General features: G+C 42.4%; 1 protein-coding gene across 1 annotated transcript in view; it reads left to right on the plus strand.

Annotated features, from left to right (window-relative positions):
* Positions 1-3,389: 3,389 nt before the first annotated feature.
* Positions 3,390-19,479, plus strand: part of LOC142704357 (ER membrane protein complex subunit 3-like) — a gene marked incomplete at its 3' end in the record, with an annotated part of 51,537 nt that continues 35,447 nt past the window's right edge. The window contains 2 exon segments of the mRNA XM_075848265.1: positions 3,390-3,556; positions 3,659-3,825. Coding sequence (XP_075704380.1) covers positions 3,542-3,556; positions 3,659-3,825 — 182 coding nt within the window.

The raw sequence follows: 19,479 nt of genomic DNA on the forward strand, positions 1-19,479 counted from the left end.
CCCATAGCTGCCTCCACACAGTATAATGTCCCCATAGCCGCCTCCACACAGTATAATGTCCCTATAGATGCCTCCACACAGTATAATGTCCCCATAGCTGCCTCCACACAGTATAATGTCACCATAGCTGCCCCCACACAGTATAATACCCCCATAGCTGCCTCCACACAGTATAATGTCCCCATAGCTGCCTCCACACAGTATAATGTCCCCATAGCTGCCTCCACACAGTATAATGCCCCATAGCTGCCTCCACACAGTATAATGTCCCCATAGCTGCCTCCACACAGTATAATGTCCCCATAGCTGCCTCCACACAGTATAATGTCCGCATAGCTGCCCCTCCACACAGTATAATGTCCCCATAGCTGCCTCCACACAGTATAATGTCCCCATAGCTGCCTCCACACAGTATAATGCTCCCATAGCTGCCTCCACACAGTATAATGTCCCCATAGCTGCCTCCACACAGTATAATGTCCCCATAGCTGCCTCCACACAGTATAATGTCCCATAGCTGCCCCTCCACACAGTATAATGTCCCCATAGCTGCCTCCACACAGTATAATGTCCCCATAGCTGCCTCCACACAGTATAATGCTCCCATAGCTGCCTCCACACAGTATAATGTCCCCATAGCTGCCTCCACACAGTATAATGTCCCCATAGCTGCCTCCACACAGTATAATGTCCCCATAGCTGCCTCCACACAGTATAATGTCCCATAGCTGCCCCCACACAGTATAATGCTCCCATAGCTGCCTCCACACAGTATAATGTCCCCATAGCTGCCCCCACACAGTATAATGTCCCCATAGCTGCCCCCACACAGTATAATGTCCCCATAGCTGCCTCCACACAGTATAATGTCCCCATAGCTGCCTCCACACAGTATAATGCTCCCATAGCTGCCTCCACACAGTATAATGTCCCCATAGCTGCCTCCACACAGTATAATGTCCCCATAGCTGCCTCCACACAGTATAATGTCCCATAGCTGCCCCTCCACACAGTATAATGTCCCCATAGCTGCCTCCACACAGTATAATGTCCCCATAGCTGCCTCCACACAGTATAATGTCCCCATAGCTGCCTCCACACAGTATAATGTCCCCATAGCTGCCTCCACACAGTATAATGTCCCCATAGCTGCCTCCACACAGTATAATGTCCCCATAGCTGCCCCCACACAGTATAATGCTCCCATAGCTGCCTCCACACAGTATAATGTCCCCATAGCTGCCTCCACACAGTATAATGTCCCCATAGCTGCCTCCACACAGTATAATGCCCCCATAGCTGCCCCCACACAGTATAATGCTCCCATAGCTGCCTCCACACAGTATAATGCCCCATAGCTGCCTCCACACAGTATAATGTCCCCATAGCTGCCTCCACACAGTATAATGCCCCCATAGCTGCCCCCACACAGTATAATGTCCCATAGCTGCCTCCACACAGTATAATGCCCCATAGCTGCCTCCACACAGTATAATGCCCCCATAGCTGCCTCCACACAGTATAATGTCCCCATAGCTGCCTCCACACAGTATAATGCCCCATAGCTGCCTCCACACAGTATAATGCCCCCATAGCTGCCTCCACACAGTATAATGTCCCCATAGCTGCCTCCACACAGTATAATGCCCCCATAGCTGCCTCCACACAGTATAATGTCCCCATAGCTGCCCCCACACAGTATAATGCCCCCATAGCTGCCTCCACACAGTATAATGCCCCCATAGCTGCCTCCACACAGTATAATGCCCCCATAGCTGCCTCCACACAGTATAATGCCCCCATAGCTGCCTCCACACAGTATAATGCCCCCATAGCTGCCTCCACACAGTATAATGCCCCCATAGCTGCCTCCACACAGTATAATGCCCCCATAGCTGCCTCCACACAGTATAATGCCCCCATAGCTGCCCCCACACAGTATAATGTCCCATAGCTGCCTCCACACAGTATAATGCCCCATAGCTGCCTCCACACAGTATAATGCCCCCATAGCTGCCTCCACACAGTATAATGTCCCCATAGCTGCCTCCACACAGTATAATGCCCCATAGCTGCCTCCACACAGTATAATGTCCCCATAGCTGCCCCCACACAGTATAATGCCCCCATAGCTGCCTCCACACAGTATAATGCCCCCATAGCTGCCTCCACACAGTATAATGCCCCCATAGCTACCTCCACACAGTATAATGTCCCCATAGCTGCCCCACACAGTATAATGTCCCCATAGCTGCCTCCACACAGTATAATGTCCCCATAGCTGCCCCCACACAGTATAATGCCCCCATAGCTGCCTCCACACAGTATAATGTTCCCATAGCTGCCTCCACACAGTATAATGCCCCCATAGCTGCCCCCACACAGTATAATGTCCCCATAGCTGCCTCCACACAGTATAATGTCCCCATAGCTGCCTCCACACAGTATAATGTCCCCATAGCTGCCTCCACACAGTATAATGCCCCCATAGCTGCCTCCACACAGTATAATGTCCCCATAGCTGCCTCCACACAGTATAATGTCCCCATATCTGCCTCCACACAGTATAATGCCCCCATAGCTGCCTCCACACAGTATAATGCCCCCATAGCTGCCTCCACACAGTATAATGTCCCCATAGCTGCCTCCACACAGTATAATGTCCCCATAACTGCCTCCACACAGTATAATGTCCCCATAGCTGCCTCCACACAGTATAATGCCCCCATAGCTGCCTCCACACAGTATAATGCCCCCATAGCTGCCTCCACACAGTATAATGCCCCCATAGCTGCCTCCACACAGTATAATGCCCCCATAGCTGCCTCCACACAGTATAATGTCCCCATAGCTGCCCCACACAGTATAATGTCCCCATAGCTGCCTCCACACAGTATAATGTCCCCATAGCTGCCTCCACACAGTATAATGTCCCCATAGCTGCCTCCACACAGTCCCGCCGCAGGGGCCGGGACATACCGCCGCAGGGGCCGGGACGGTTGGGAGGTGTGCAGTGATTTACCGGCCCCATGGCGTTCATAGTCATGGATCAGCAAAACAAAACAATGGAAGTGCCGGATTCGTTGCACGAGGGGTCCCGGCAGGACACTTTTCCCGTAGTGTTCTCCCTGTATTTATTTTGCAGTACAGATGTGAACGCAGACTCAGCATAATGACTCCACAAACACTGACCAAACTACAAGGTGTGAACAGGACCGGAGGGCGGCTGCAGAAGGGACCTTACTGCCTCCCCATCACCATGGTTACGGACGGCCAGCCGGCGGGGCCCTGCACACTAGGAAACACCCACTTCCGCCTTACTCGGCAGAGTGATTGGTCAGACCTAACGGTCATAATAAGAAACATTCTAAGCCAGTGAGTGATAGACAAGTGGACCAACCAGAGTCCAGGTGGATGTGCTGAGCAGCCAATCACGTTAGCGGTTTACGCATTGGGTGGCGGCGGTGTCTCCTCTCAGAACGGCCCGGTACTCGGTGGATGCGTGACCGCAGCGGAGACGTCCCGGGGTCTGTATAATACCATGTGGGGCTGTGCGGTAATATAATATCCATCATCATCACATCACACGGGGGGACGTACCGGCCCTTCAACGACTGAACTGCTACACAAATGTGGAAATGATCATTTTTCTGTGCAGATCAGCGAGACCATGACGGAGCCGGAGCTTCTACTGGACTCCAACATCCGCCTGTGGGTGGTCCTGCCCATCGTCTTCATCACTTTCTTTGTCGGCATGATCCGCCATTACGTCTCCATCCTGCTACAGAGCGACAAGAAACTGACACAGGAGCAGGTGTCCGACAGGTGAGCTCACCACTGACCCCGCCCACTCACCTGTGTGCACAGAGGGTGTCACAGCCCCGCCCCCTGATACTGACATCACCGATATATAATATAATTACATGTGATCAGACATGAGATCCACACATCTTATATACAGTAACAGCTATTCATCTATTACTACTGACAACCAGCCTGTATATCATGTGTGAGAGGTTGTCACAGCCCCGCCCCCTGTTACTGACATCACTGATATATAATATAATTACACTGTGATCAGACATGAGATCCACACATCTTATATACAGTAACAGCTATTCATCTATTACTACTGACAACCAGCCTGTATATCATGTGTGAGAGGTTGTCACAGCTCCGCCCCCTGTTACTGACATCACTGATATATAATATAATTACATTGTGATCAGACATGAGATCCACACATCTTATATACAGTCACAGCTATTCATCTATTACTACTGACAACCAGCCCGTATATCATGTGTGAGAGGTTGTCACAGCTCCGCCCCCTGTTACTGACATCACTGATATATAATATAATTACACTGTGATCAGACATGAGATCCACACATCTTATATACAGTCACAGCTATTCATCTATTACTACTGACAACCAGCCTGTATATCATGTGTGAGAGGTTGTCACAGCTCCGCCCCCTGTTACTGACATCACTGATATATAATATAATTACACTGTGATCAGACATGAGATCCACACATCTTATATACAGTAACAGCTATTCATCTATTACTACTGACAACCAGCCTGTATATCATGTGTGTGAGAGGTTGTCACAGCTCCGCCCCCTGTTACTGACATCACTGATATATAATATAATTACATGTGATCAGACATGAGATCCACACATCTTATATACAGTAACAGCTATTCATCTATTACTACTGACAACCAGCCTGTATATCATGTGTGAGAGGTTGTCACAGCCCCGCCCCCTGTTACTGACATCACTGATATATAATATAATTACATGTGATCAGACATGAGATCCACACATCTTATATACAGTCACAGCTATTCATCTATTACTACTGACAACCAGCCTGTATATCATGTGTGAGAGGTTGTCACAGCCCCGCCCCGTTACTGACATCACTGATATATAATATAATTACACTGTGATCAGACATGAGATCCACACATCTTATATACAGTCACAGATATTCATCTATTACTACTGACAACCCGCCTGTATATCATGTGTGAGAGGTTGTCACAGCCCCGCCCCCTGTTACTGACATCACTGATATATAATATAATTACACTGTGATCAGACATGAGATCCACACATCCTATATACAGTAACAGCTATTCATCTATTACTACTGACAACCAGCCTGTATATCATGTGTGAGAGGTTGTCACAGCCCCGCCCCCTGTTACTGACATCACTGATATATAATATAATTACATTGTGATCAGACATGAGATCCACACATCTTATATACAGTAACAGCTATTCATCTATTACTACTGACAACCAGCCTGTATACCATGTGTGAGAGGTTGTCACTGCCCCGCCCCCTGTTACTGACATCACTGATATATAATATAATTACATGTGATCAGACATGAGATCCACACATCTTATATACAGTAACAGCTATTCATCTATTACTACTGACAACCAGCCTGTATATCATGTGTGAGAGGTTGTCACAGCCCCGCCCCCTGTTACTGACATCACTGATATATAATATAATTACATGTGATCAGACATGAGATCCACACATCTTATATACAGTCACAGCTATTCATCTATTACTACTGACAACCTGCCTGTATATCATGTGTGAGAGGTTGTCACAGCCCCGCCCCCTGTTACTGACATCACTGATATATAATATAATTACACTGTGATCAGACATGAGATCCACACATCTTATATACAGTCACAGCTATTCATCTATTACTACTGACAACCAGCCCGTATATCATGTGTGAGAGGTTGTCACAGCCCCGCCCCCTGTTACTGACATCACTGATATATAATATAATTACACTGTGATCAGACATGAGATCCACACATCTTATATACAGTCACAGCTATTCATCTATTACTACTGACAACCAGCCTGTATATCATGTGTGAGAGGTTGTCACAGCTCCGCCCCCTGTTACTGACATCACTGATATATAATATAATTACATTGTGATCAGACATGAGATCCACACATCTTATATACAGTAACAGCTATTCATCTATTACTACTGACAACCAGCCTGTATACCATGTGTGAGAGGTTGTCACAGCTCCGCCCCCTGTTACTGACATCACTGATATATAATATAATTACACTGTGATCAGACATGAGATCCACACATCTTATATACAGTCACAGCTATTCATCTATTACTACTGACAACCAGCCTGTGTATCATGTGTGAGAGGTTGTCACAGCCCCGCCTCCTGTTACTGACATCACTGATATATAATATAATTACACTGTGATCAGACATGAGATCCACACATCTTATATACAGTAACAGCTATTCATCTATTACTACTAACAACCAGCCTATATATCATGTGTGAGAGGTTGTCACAGCCCCGCCCCCTGTTACTGACATCACTGATATATAATATAATTACATTGTGATCAGACATGAGATCCACACATCTTATATACAGTCACAGCTATTCATCTATTACTACTGACAACCAGCCTGTATATCATGTGTGAGAGGTTGTCACAGCCCCGCCTCCTGTTACTGACATCACTGATATATAATATAATTACACTGTGATCAGACATGAGATCCACACATCTTATATACAGTAACAGCTATTCATCTATTACTACTGACAACCAGCCTGTATATCATGTGTGAGAGGTTGTCACAGCTCCGCCCCCTGTTACTGACATCACTGATATATAATATAATTACATGTGATCAGACATGAGATCCACACATATTATATACAGTAACAGCTATTCATCTATTACTACTGACAACCAGCCTGTATACCATGTGTGAGAGGTTGTCACAGCCCCGCCCCCTGTTACTGACATCACTGATATATAATATAATTACATGTGATCAGACATGAGATCCACACATATTATATACAGTAACAGCTATTCATCTATTACTACTGACAACCAGCCTGTATATCATGTGTGAGAGGTTGTCACAGCTCCGCCCCCTGTTACTGACATCACTGATATAGAATATAATTACACTGTGATCAGACATGAGATCCACACATCTTATATACAGTAACAGCTATTCATCTATTACTACTGACAACCAGCCTGTATATCATGTGTGAGAGGTTGTCACAGCCCCGCCCCCTGTTACTGACATCACTGATATATAATATAATTACATGTGATCAGACATGAGATCCACACATCTTATATACAGTAACAGCTATTCATCTATTACTACTGAACCCCAGCCTGTATATCATGTGTGAGAGGTTGTCACAGCCCCGCCCCCTGTTACTGACATCACTGATATATAATATAATTACACTGTGATCAGACATGAGATCCACACATCTTATATACAGTAACAGCTATTCATCTATTACTACTGACAACCAGCCTGTATATCATGTGTGAGAGGTTGTCACAGCTCCGCCCCCTGTTACTGACATCACTGATATATAATATAATTACATGTGATCAGACATGAGAGCCACACATCTTATATACAGTAACAGCTATTCATCTATTACTACTGACAACCAGCCTGTATATCATGTGTGAGAGGTTGTCACAGCCCCGCCCCCTGTTACTGACATCACTGATATATAATATAATTACACTGTGATCAGACATGAGATCCACACATCTTATATACAGTAACAGCTATTCATCTATTACTACTGACAACCAGCCTGTATACCATGTGTGAGAGGTTGTCACAGCCCCGCCTCCTGTTACTGACATCACTGATCTATAATATAATTACATTGTGATCAGACATGAGATCCACACATCTAATATACAGTAACAGCTATTCATCTATTACTACTGACAACCAGCCTGTATATCATGTGTGAGAGGTTGTCACAGCCCCGCCTGCTGTTACTGACATCACTGATATATAATTACATTGTGATCAGACATGAGATCCACACATCTTATATACAGTCACAGCTATTCATCTATTACTACTGACAACCAGCCTGTATACCATGTGTGAGAGGTTGTCACAGCCCCGCCCCCTGTTACTGACATCACTGATCTATAATATAATTACACTGTGATCAGACATGAGATCCACACATCTTATATACAGTAACAGCTATTCATCTATTACTACTGACAACCAGCCTGTATACCATGTGTGAGAGGTTGTCACAGCCCCGCCCCCTGTTACTGACATCACTGATATATAATATAATTACACTGTGATCAGACATGAGATCCACACATCTTATATACAGTAACAGCTATTCATCTATTACTACTGACACCAGCCTGTATATCATGTGTGAGAGGTTGTCACAGCCCCGCCCCCTGTTACTGTTATCACTGATATATAATATAATTACACTGTGATCAGACATGAGATCCACACATCTTATATACAGTAACAGCTATTCATCTATTACTACTGACAACCAGCCTGTATATCATGTGTGAGAGGTTGTCACAGCCCCGCCCCCTGTTACTGACATCACTGATATATAATATAATTACATTGTGATCAGACATGAGATCCACACATCTTATATACAGTAACAGCTATTCATCTATTACTACTGACAACCAGCCAGTATATCATGTGTGAGAGGTTGTCACAGCTCCGCCCCCTGTTACTGACATCACTGATATATAATATAATTACACTGTGATCAGACATGAGATCCACACATCTTATATACAGTAACAGCTATTCATCTATTACTACTGACAACCAGCCCGTATATCATGTGTGAGAGGTTGTCACAGCCCCGCCCCCTGTTACTGACATCACTGATATATAATATAATTACACTGTGATCAGACATGAGATCCACACACCTTATATACAGTAACAGCTATTCATCTATTACTACTGACAACCAGCCTGTATATCATGTGAGAGGTTGTCACAGCCCCGCCCCCTGTTATTGACATCACTGATATATAATATAATTACACTGTGATCAGACATGAGATCCACACATCTTATATACAGTCACAGCTATTCATCTATTACTACTGACAACCAGCCTGTATATGATGTGTGAGAGGTTGTCACAGCCCCGCCCCCTGTACTGACATCACTGATATATAATATAATTACATTGTGATCAGACATGAGATCCACACATCTTATATACAGTAACAGCTATTCATCTATTACTACTGACAACCAGCCTGTATATCATGTGTGAGAGGTTGTCACTGCCCCGCCCCCTGTTACTGACATCACTGATATATAATATAATTACACTGTGATCAGACATGAGATCCACACATCTTATATACAGTAACAGCTATTCATCTATTACTACTGACAACCAGCCTGTGTATCATGTGTGAGAGGTTGTCACCGCTCCGCCCCCTGTTACTGACATCACTGATCTATAATATAATTACACTGTGATCAGACATGAGATCCACACATCTTATATACAGTAACAGCTATTCATCTATTACTACTGACAACCAGCCTGTATATCATGTGTGAGAGGTTGTCACAGCCCCGCCCCCTGTTACTGACATCACTGATATATAATATAATTACATGTGATCAGACATGAGATCCACACATCTTATATACAGTAACAGCTATTCATCTATTACTACTGACAACCAGCCTGTATATCATGTGTGAGAGGTTGTCACAGCCCCGCCCCCTGTTACTGACATCACTGATATATAATATAATTACACTGTGATCAGACATGAGATCCACACATCTTATATACAGTCACAGCTATTCATCTATTACTACTGACAACCAGCCTGTATATCATGTGTGAGAGGTTGTCACAGCCCCGCCCCCTGTTACTGACATCACTGATATATAATATAATTACACTGTGATCAGACATGAGATCCACACATCTTATATACAGTAACAGCTATTCATCTATTACTACTGACAACCAGCCTGTATATCATGTGTGTGAGAGGTTGTCACAGCTCCGCCCCCTGTTACTGACATCACTGATATATAATATAATTACATGTGATCAGACATGAGATCCACACATCTTATATACAGTAACAGCTATTCATCTATTACTTCTGACAACCAGCCTGTATATCATGTGTGAGAGGTTGTCACAGCTCCGCCCCCTGTTACTGACATCACTGATATATAATATAATTACATTGTGATCAGACATGAGATCCACACATCTTATATACAGTCACAGCTATTCATCTATTACTACTGACACCAGCCTGTATATCATGTGTGAGAGGTTGTCACAGCCCCGCCCCCTGTTACTGACATCACTGATATATAATATAATTACATGTGATCAGACATGAGATCCACACATCTTATATACAGTAACAGCTATTCATCTATTACTACTGACAACCAGCCTGTATATCATGTGTGAGAGGTTGTCACAGCCCCGCCCCCTGTTACTGACATCACTGATATATAATATAATTACATTGTGATCAGATATGAGATCCACACATCTTATATACAGTAACAGCTATTCATCTATTACTACTGACAACCAGCCTGTATATCATGTGTGAGAGGTTGTCACAGCTCCGCCCCCTGTTACTGACATCACTGATATATAATATAATTACACTGTGATCAGACATGAGATCCACACATCTTATATACAGTAACAGCTATTCATCTATTACTACTGACAACCAGCCTGTATATCATGTGTGAGAGGTTGTCACAGCCCCGCCCCCTGTTACTGACATCACTGATATATAATATAATTACATGTGATCAGACATGAGATACACACATCTTATATACTGTAACAGCTATTCATCTATCACTACTGACAACCAGCCTGTATATCATGTGTGAGAGGTTGTCACAGCCCCGCCCCCTGTACTGACATCACTGATATATAATATAATTACATGTGATCAGACATGAGATACACACATCTTATATACAGTAACAGCTATTCATCTATTACTACTGACAACCAGCCTGTATATCATGTGTGAGAGGTTGTCACAGCCCCGCCCCCTGTTACTGACATCACTGATATATAATATAATTACATGTGATCAGACATGAGATCCACACACCTTATATACAGTAACAGCTATTCATCTATTACTACTGACAACCAGCCTGCATATCATGTGTGAGAGGTTGTCACAGCCCCGCCCCCTGTTACTGACATCACTGATATATAATATAATTACATTGTGATCAGACATGAGATCCACACATCTTATATACAGTGACAGCTATTCATCTATTACTACTGACAACCAGCCCGTATATCATGTGTGAGAGGTTGTCACAGCCCCGCCCCCTGTTACTGATATCACTGATATATAATATAATTACACTGTGATCAGACATGAGATCCACACATCTTATATACAGTCACAGCTATTCATCTATTACTACTGACAACCAGCCTGTATATCATGTGTGAGAGGTTGTCACAGCCCCGCCCCCTGTTACTGACATCACTGATATATAATATAATTACACTGTGATCAGACATGAGATCCACACATCTTATATACAGTAACAGCTATTCATCTATTACTACTGACAACCAGCCTGTATATCATGTGTGTGAGAGGTTGTCACAGCTCCGCCCCCTGTTACTGACATCACTGATATATAATATAATTACATGTGATCAGACATGAGATCCACACATCTTATATACAGTAACAGCTATTCATCTATTACTTCTGACAACCAGCCTGTATATCTTGTGTGAGAGGTTGTCACAGCTCCGCCCCCTGTTACTGACATCACTGATATATAATATAATTACATTGTGATCAGACATGAGATCCACACATCTTATATACAGTAACAGCTATTCATCTATTACTACTGACAACCAGCCTGTATATCATGTGTGAGAGGTTGTCACAGCTCCGCCCCCTGTTACTGACATCACTGATATATAATATAATTACATGTGATCAGACATGAGATCCACACATCTTATATACAGTAACAGCTATTCATCTATTACTTCTGACAACCAGCCTGTATATCTTGTGTGAGAGGTTGTCACAGCTCCGCCCCCTGTTACTGACATCACTGATATATAATATAATTACACTGTGATCAGACATGAGATCCACACATCTTATATACAGTAACAGCTATTCATCTATTACTACTGACAACCAGCCTGTATATCATGTGTGAGAGGTTGTCACAGCCCCGCCCCCTGTACTGACATCACTGATATATAATATAATTACATGTGATCAGACATGAGATACACACATCTTATATACAGTAACAGCTATTCATCTATTACTACTGACAACCAGCCTGTATATCATGTGTGAGAGGTTGTCACAGCCCCGCCCCCTGTTACTGACATCACTGATATATAATATAATTACATTGTGATCAGACATGAGATCCACACATCTTATATACAGTGACAGCTATTCATCTATTACTACTGACAACCAGCCTGCATATCATGTGTGAGAGGTTGTCACAGCCCCGCCCCCTGTTACTGATATCACTGATATATAATATAATTACACTGTGATCAGACATGAGATCCACACATCTTATATACAGTAACAGCTATTCATCTATTACTACTGACAACCAGCCTGTATATCATGTGTGAGAGGTTGTCACAGCCCCGCCCCCTGTTACTGACATCACTGATATATAATATAATTACATTGTGATCAGACATGAGATCCACACATCTTATATACAGTAACAGCTATTCATCTATTACTACTGACAACCAGCCTGTATATCATGTGTGAGAGGTTGTCACAGCCCCGCCCCCTGTTACTGACATCACTGATATATAATATAATTACACTGTGATCAGACATGAGATCCACACATCTTATATACAGTCACAGCTATTCATCTATTACTACTGACAACCAGCCTGTATATCATGTGTGAGAGGTTGTCACAGCTCCGCCCCCTGTTACTGACATCACTGTTATATAATATAATTACACTGTGATCAGACATGAGATCCACACATCTTATATACAGTCACAGCTATTCATCGATTACTACTGACAACCAGCCTGTATATCATGTGTGAGAGGTTGTCACAGCCCCGCCCCCTGTTACTGACATCACTGATATATAATATAATTACACTGTGATCAGACATGAGATCCACACACCTTATATACAGTAACAGCTATTCATCTATTACTACTGACAACCAGCCTGTATATCATGTGTGAGAGGTTGTCACAGCCCCGCCCCCTGTTACTGACATCACTGATATATAATATAATGACATTGTGATCAGACATGAGATCCACACATCTTATATACAGTCACAGCTATTCATCTATTACTACTGACAACCTGCCTGTATATCATGTGTGAGAGGTTGTCACAGCCCCGCCCCCTGTACTGACATCACTGATATATAATATAATTACATTGTGATCAGACATGAGATCCACACATCCTATATACAGTAACAGCTATTCATCTATTACTACTGACAACCAGCCTGTATATCATGTGTGAGAGGTTGTCACAGCTCCGCCCCCTGTTACTGACATCACTGATATATAATATAATTACACTGTGATCAGACATGAGATCCACACATCTTATATACAGTAACAGCTATTCATCTATTACTACTGACAACCAGCCTGTATATCATGTGTGAGAGGTTGTCACAGCCCCGCCCCCTGTACTGACATCACTGATATATAATATAATTACATGTGATCAGACATGAGATACACACATCTTATATACAGTAACAGCTATTCATCTATTACTACTGACAACCAGCCTGTATATCATGTGTGAGAGGTTGTCACAGCCCCGCCCCCTGTTACTGACATCACTGATATATAATATAATTACATTGTGATCAGACATGAGATCCACACATCTTATATACAGTGACAGCTATTCATCTATTACTACTGACAACCAGCCTGCATATCATGTGTGAGAGGTTGTCACAGCCCCGCCCCCTGTTACTGATATCACTGATATATAATATAATTACACTGTGATCAGACATGAGATCCACACATCTTATATACAGTAACAGCTATTCATCTATTACTACTGACAACCAGCCTGTATATCATGTGTGAGAGGTTGTCACAGCCCCGCCCCCTGTTACTGACATCACTGATATATAATATAATTACATTGTGATCAGACATGAGATCCACACATCTTATATACAGTAACAGCTATTCATCTATTACTACTGACAACCAGCCTGTATATCATGTGTGAGAGGTTGTCACAGCCCCGCCCCCTGTTACTGACATCACTGATATATAATATAATTACACTGTGATCAGACATGAGATCCACACATCTTATATACAGTCACAGCTATTCATCTATTACTACTGACAACCAGCCTGTATATCATGTGTGAGAGGTTGTCACAGCCCCGCCCCCTGTTACTGACATCACTGATATATAATATAATTACATGTGATCAGACATGAGATCCACACATCTTATATACAGTCACAGCTATTCATCTATTACTACTGACAACCAGCCTGTATATCATGTGTGAGAGGTTGTCACAGCTCCGCCCCCTGTTACTGACATCACTGTTATATAATATAATTACACTGTGATCAGACATGAGATCCACACATCTTATATACAGTCACAGCTATTCATCGATTACTACTGACAACCAGCCTGTATATCATGTGTGAGAGGTTGTCACAGCCCCGCCCCCTGTTACTGACATCACTGATATATAATATAATTACACTGTGATCAGACATGAGATCCACACACCTTATATACAGTAACAGCTATTCATCTATTACTACTGACAACCAGCCTGTATATCATGTGTGAGAGGTTGTCACAGCCCCGCCCCCTGTTACTGACATCACTGATATATAATATAATGACATTGTGATCAGACATGAGATCCACACATCTTATATACAGTCACAGCTATTCATCTATTACTACTGACAACCTGCCTGTATATCATGTGTGAGAGGTTGTCACAGCTCCGCCCCCTGTTACTGACATCACTGATATATAATATAATTACACTGTCATCAGACATGAGATCCACACATCTTATATACAGTAACAGCTATTCATCTATTACTACTGACAACCAGCCTGTATATCATGAGTGAGAGGTTGTCACAGCTCCGCCCCCTGTTACTGTTATCACTGATATATAATATAATGACATTGTGATCAGACATGAGATCCACACATCTTATATACAGTCACAGCTATTCATCTATTACTACTGACAACCTGCCTGTATATCATGTGTGAGAGGTTGTCACAGCTCCGCCCCCTGTTACTGACATCACTGATATATAATATAATTACACTGTCATCAGACATGAGATCCACACATCTTATATACAGTAACAGCTATTCATCTATTACTACTGACAACCAGCCTGTATATCATGTGTGAGAGGTTGTCACAGCCCCGCCCCCTGTTACTGAGAGGTTGTCACAGCCCCGCCCCCTGTTACTGAGAGGTTGTCACAGCCCCGCCCCCTGTTACTGACATCACTGATATATAATATAATTACATTGTGATCAGACATGAGATCCACACATCTTATATACAGTAACAGCTATTCATCTATTACTACTGACAACCAGCCTGTATATCATGTGTGAGAGGTTGTCACAGCCCCGCCCCCTGTTACTGACATCACTGATATATAATATAATTACATTGTGATCAGACATGAGATCCACACACCTTATATACAGTAACAGCTATTCATCTATTACTACTGACAACCAGCCTGTATATCATGTGTGAGAGGTTGTCACAGCCCCGCCTCCTGTTACTGACATCACTGATATATAATATAAGTACATTGTGATCAGACATGAGATCCACACATCTTATATACAGTAACAGCTATTCATCTATTACTACTGACCACCAGCCTGTATATCATGTGTGAGAGGTTGTCACAGCTCCGCCCCCTGTTACTGACATCACTGATATATAATATAATTACACTGTGATCAGACATGAGATCCACACATCTTATATACAGTAACAGCTATTCATCTATTACTACTGACAACCAGCCCGTATATCATGTGTGAGAGGTTGTCACAGCCCCGCCCCCTGATACTGACAACCAGCCTGTATATCATGTCTGAGAGGTTGTCACAGCCCCGCCCCCTGTTACTGACATCACTGATATATAATATAATTACATTGTGATCAGACATGAGATCCACACATCTTATATACAGTAACAGCTATTCATCTATTACTACTGACAACCAGCCTGTATATCATGTGTGAGAGGTTGTCACAGCTCCGCCCCCTGTTACTGACATCACTGATATATAATATAATTACACTGTGATCAGACATGAGATCCACACATCTTATATACAGTAACAGCTATTCATCTATTACTACTGACAACCAGCCTGTATATCATGTGTGAGAGGTTGTCACAGCCCCGCCCCCTGTTACTGACATCACTGATATATAATATAATGACATGAGATCCACACACCTTATATACAGTAACAGCTATTCATCTATTACTACTGACAACCAGCCCGTATATCATGTGTGAGAGGTTGTCACAGCCCCGCCCCCTGTTACTGACATCACTGATATATAATATAATTACATGTGATCAGACATGAGATCCACACACCTTATATACAGTCACAGCTATTCATCTATTACTACTGACAACCAGCCTGTATATCATGTGTGAGAGGTTGTCACAGCTCCGCCCCCTGTTACTGACATCACTGATATATAATATAATTACATGTGATCAGACATGAGATCCACACACCTTATATACAGTAACAGCTATTCATCTATTACTACTGACAACCAGCCTGTATATCATGTGTGAGAGGTTGTCACAGCCCCGCCCCCTGTTACTGACATCACTGATATATAATATAATTACATGTGATCAGACATGAGATCCACACACCTTATATACAGTAACAGCTATTCATCTATTACTACTGACAACCGGCCTGCATATCATGTGTGAGAGGTTGTCACAGCTCCGCCCCCTGTTACTGATGACATCACTGATATATAATATAATTACATGTGATCAGACATGAGAGCCACACATCTTATATACAGTCACAACTATTCATCTATTACTACTGACAACCAGCCTGTATATCATGTGTGAGAGGTTGTCACAGCCCCGCCCCCTGTTACTGACATCACTGATATATAATATAAGTACACTGTGATCAGACATGAGATCCACACATCTTATATACAGTAACAGCTATTCATCTATTACTACTGACAACCAGCCCGTATACCATGTGTGAGAGGTTGTCACAGCCCCGCCTCCTGTTACTGACATCACTGATATATAATATAATTACATGTGATCAGACATGAGATCCACACATCTTATATACAGTAACAGCTATTCATCTATTACTACTGACAACCAGCCTGTATATCATGTGTGAGAGGTTGTCACAGCCCCGCCCCCTGTTACTGACATCACTGATATATAATATAAGTACACTGTGATCAGACATGAGATCCACACATCTTATATACAGTAACAGCTATTCATCTATTACTACTGACAACCAGCCTGTATACCATGTGTGAGAGGTTGTCACAGCCCCGCCTCCTGTTACTGACATCACTGATATATAATATAATTACATGTGATCAGACATGAGATCCACACATCTTATATACAGTAACAGCTATTCATCTATTACTACTGACAACCAGCCTGTATATCATGTGTGAGAGGTTGTCACAGCCCCGCCCCCTGTTACTGACATCCCTGATATATAATATAATTACATGTGATCAGACATGAGATCCACACATCTTATATACAGTCACAGCTATTCATCTATTACTACTGACAACCAGCCTGTATACCATGTGTGAGAGGTTGTCACAGCCCCGCCCCCTGTTACTGACATCACTGATATATAATATAATTACACTGTGATCAGACATGAGATCCACACATCTTATATACAGTCACAGCTATTCATCTATTACTACTGACAACCAGCCTGTATATCATGTGTGAGAGGTTGTCACAGCCCCGCCCCCTGTTACTGACATCACTGATATATAATATAATTACATGTGATCAGACATGAGATCCACACATCTTATATACAGTAACAGCTATTCATCTATTACTACTGACAACCAGCCTGTATACCATGTGTGAGAGGTTGTCACAGCCCCGCCCCCTGTTACTGACATCACTGATATATAATATAATTACACTGTGATCAGACATGAGATCCACACATCTTATATACAGTAACAGCTATTCATCTATTACTACTGACAACCAGCCTGTATATCGTGTGTGAGAGGTTGTCACAGCCCCGCCCCCTGTTACTGACATCACTGATATATAATATAATTACATTGTGATCAGACATGAGATCCACACATCTTATATACAGTAACAGCTATTCATCTATTACTACTGACAACCAGCCTGTATATCATGTGTGAGTGGTTGTCACAGCTCCGCCCCCTGTTACTGACATCACTGATATATAATATAATTACATTGTGATCAGACATGAGATCCACACATCTTATATACAGTAACAGCTATTCATCTATTACTACTGACAACCAGCCTGTATATCATGTGTGAGAGGTTGTCACAGCCCCGCCCCCTGTTAGTGACATCACTGATATATAATATAATTACATTGTGATCAGACATGAGATCCACACATCTTATATACAGTAACAGCTATTCATCTATTACTACTGACAACCAGCCTGTATATCATGTGTGAGAGGTTGTCACAGCCCCGCCCCCTGTTACTGACATCACTGATATATAATATAATTACACTGTGATCAGACATGAGATCCACACACCTTATATACAGTAACAGCTATTCATCTATTACTACTGACAACCAGCCTGTATATCATGTGTGAGAGGTTGTCACAGCTCCGCCCCCTGTTACTGACATCACTGATATATAATATAATTACATGTGATCAGACATGAGATCCACACATCTTATATACAGTAACAGCTATTCATCTATTACTACTGACAACCAGCCTGTATATCATGTGTGAGAGGTTGTCACAGCCCCGCCCCCTGTTACTGACATCACTGATATATAATATAATTACATGTGATCAGACATGAGATCCACACATCTTATATACAGTCACAGCTATTCATCTATTACTACTGACAACCTGCCTGTATATCATGTGTGAGAGGTTGTCACAGCCCCGCCCCCTGTACTGACATCACTGATATATAATATAATTACATTGTGATCAGACATGAGATCCACACATCTTATATACAGTAACAGCTATTCATCTATTACTACTGACAACCAGCCTGTATATCATGTGTGAGAGGTTGTCACAGCTCCGCCCCCTGTTACTGACATCACTGATATATAATATAATTACACTGTGATCAGACATGAGATCCACACATCTTATATACAGTAACAGCTATTCATCTATTACTACTGACAACCAGCCTGTATATCATGTGTGAGAG

Source organism: Rhinoderma darwinii, unplaced genomic scaffold (assembly GCF_050947455.1).
Source record: "Rhinoderma darwinii isolate aRhiDar2 unplaced genomic scaffold, aRhiDar2.hap1 Scaffold_3090, whole genome shotgun sequence".
Classification (NCBI taxonomy): domain Eukaryota; kingdom Metazoa; phylum Chordata; class Amphibia; order Anura; family Rhinodermatidae; genus Rhinoderma; species Rhinoderma darwinii.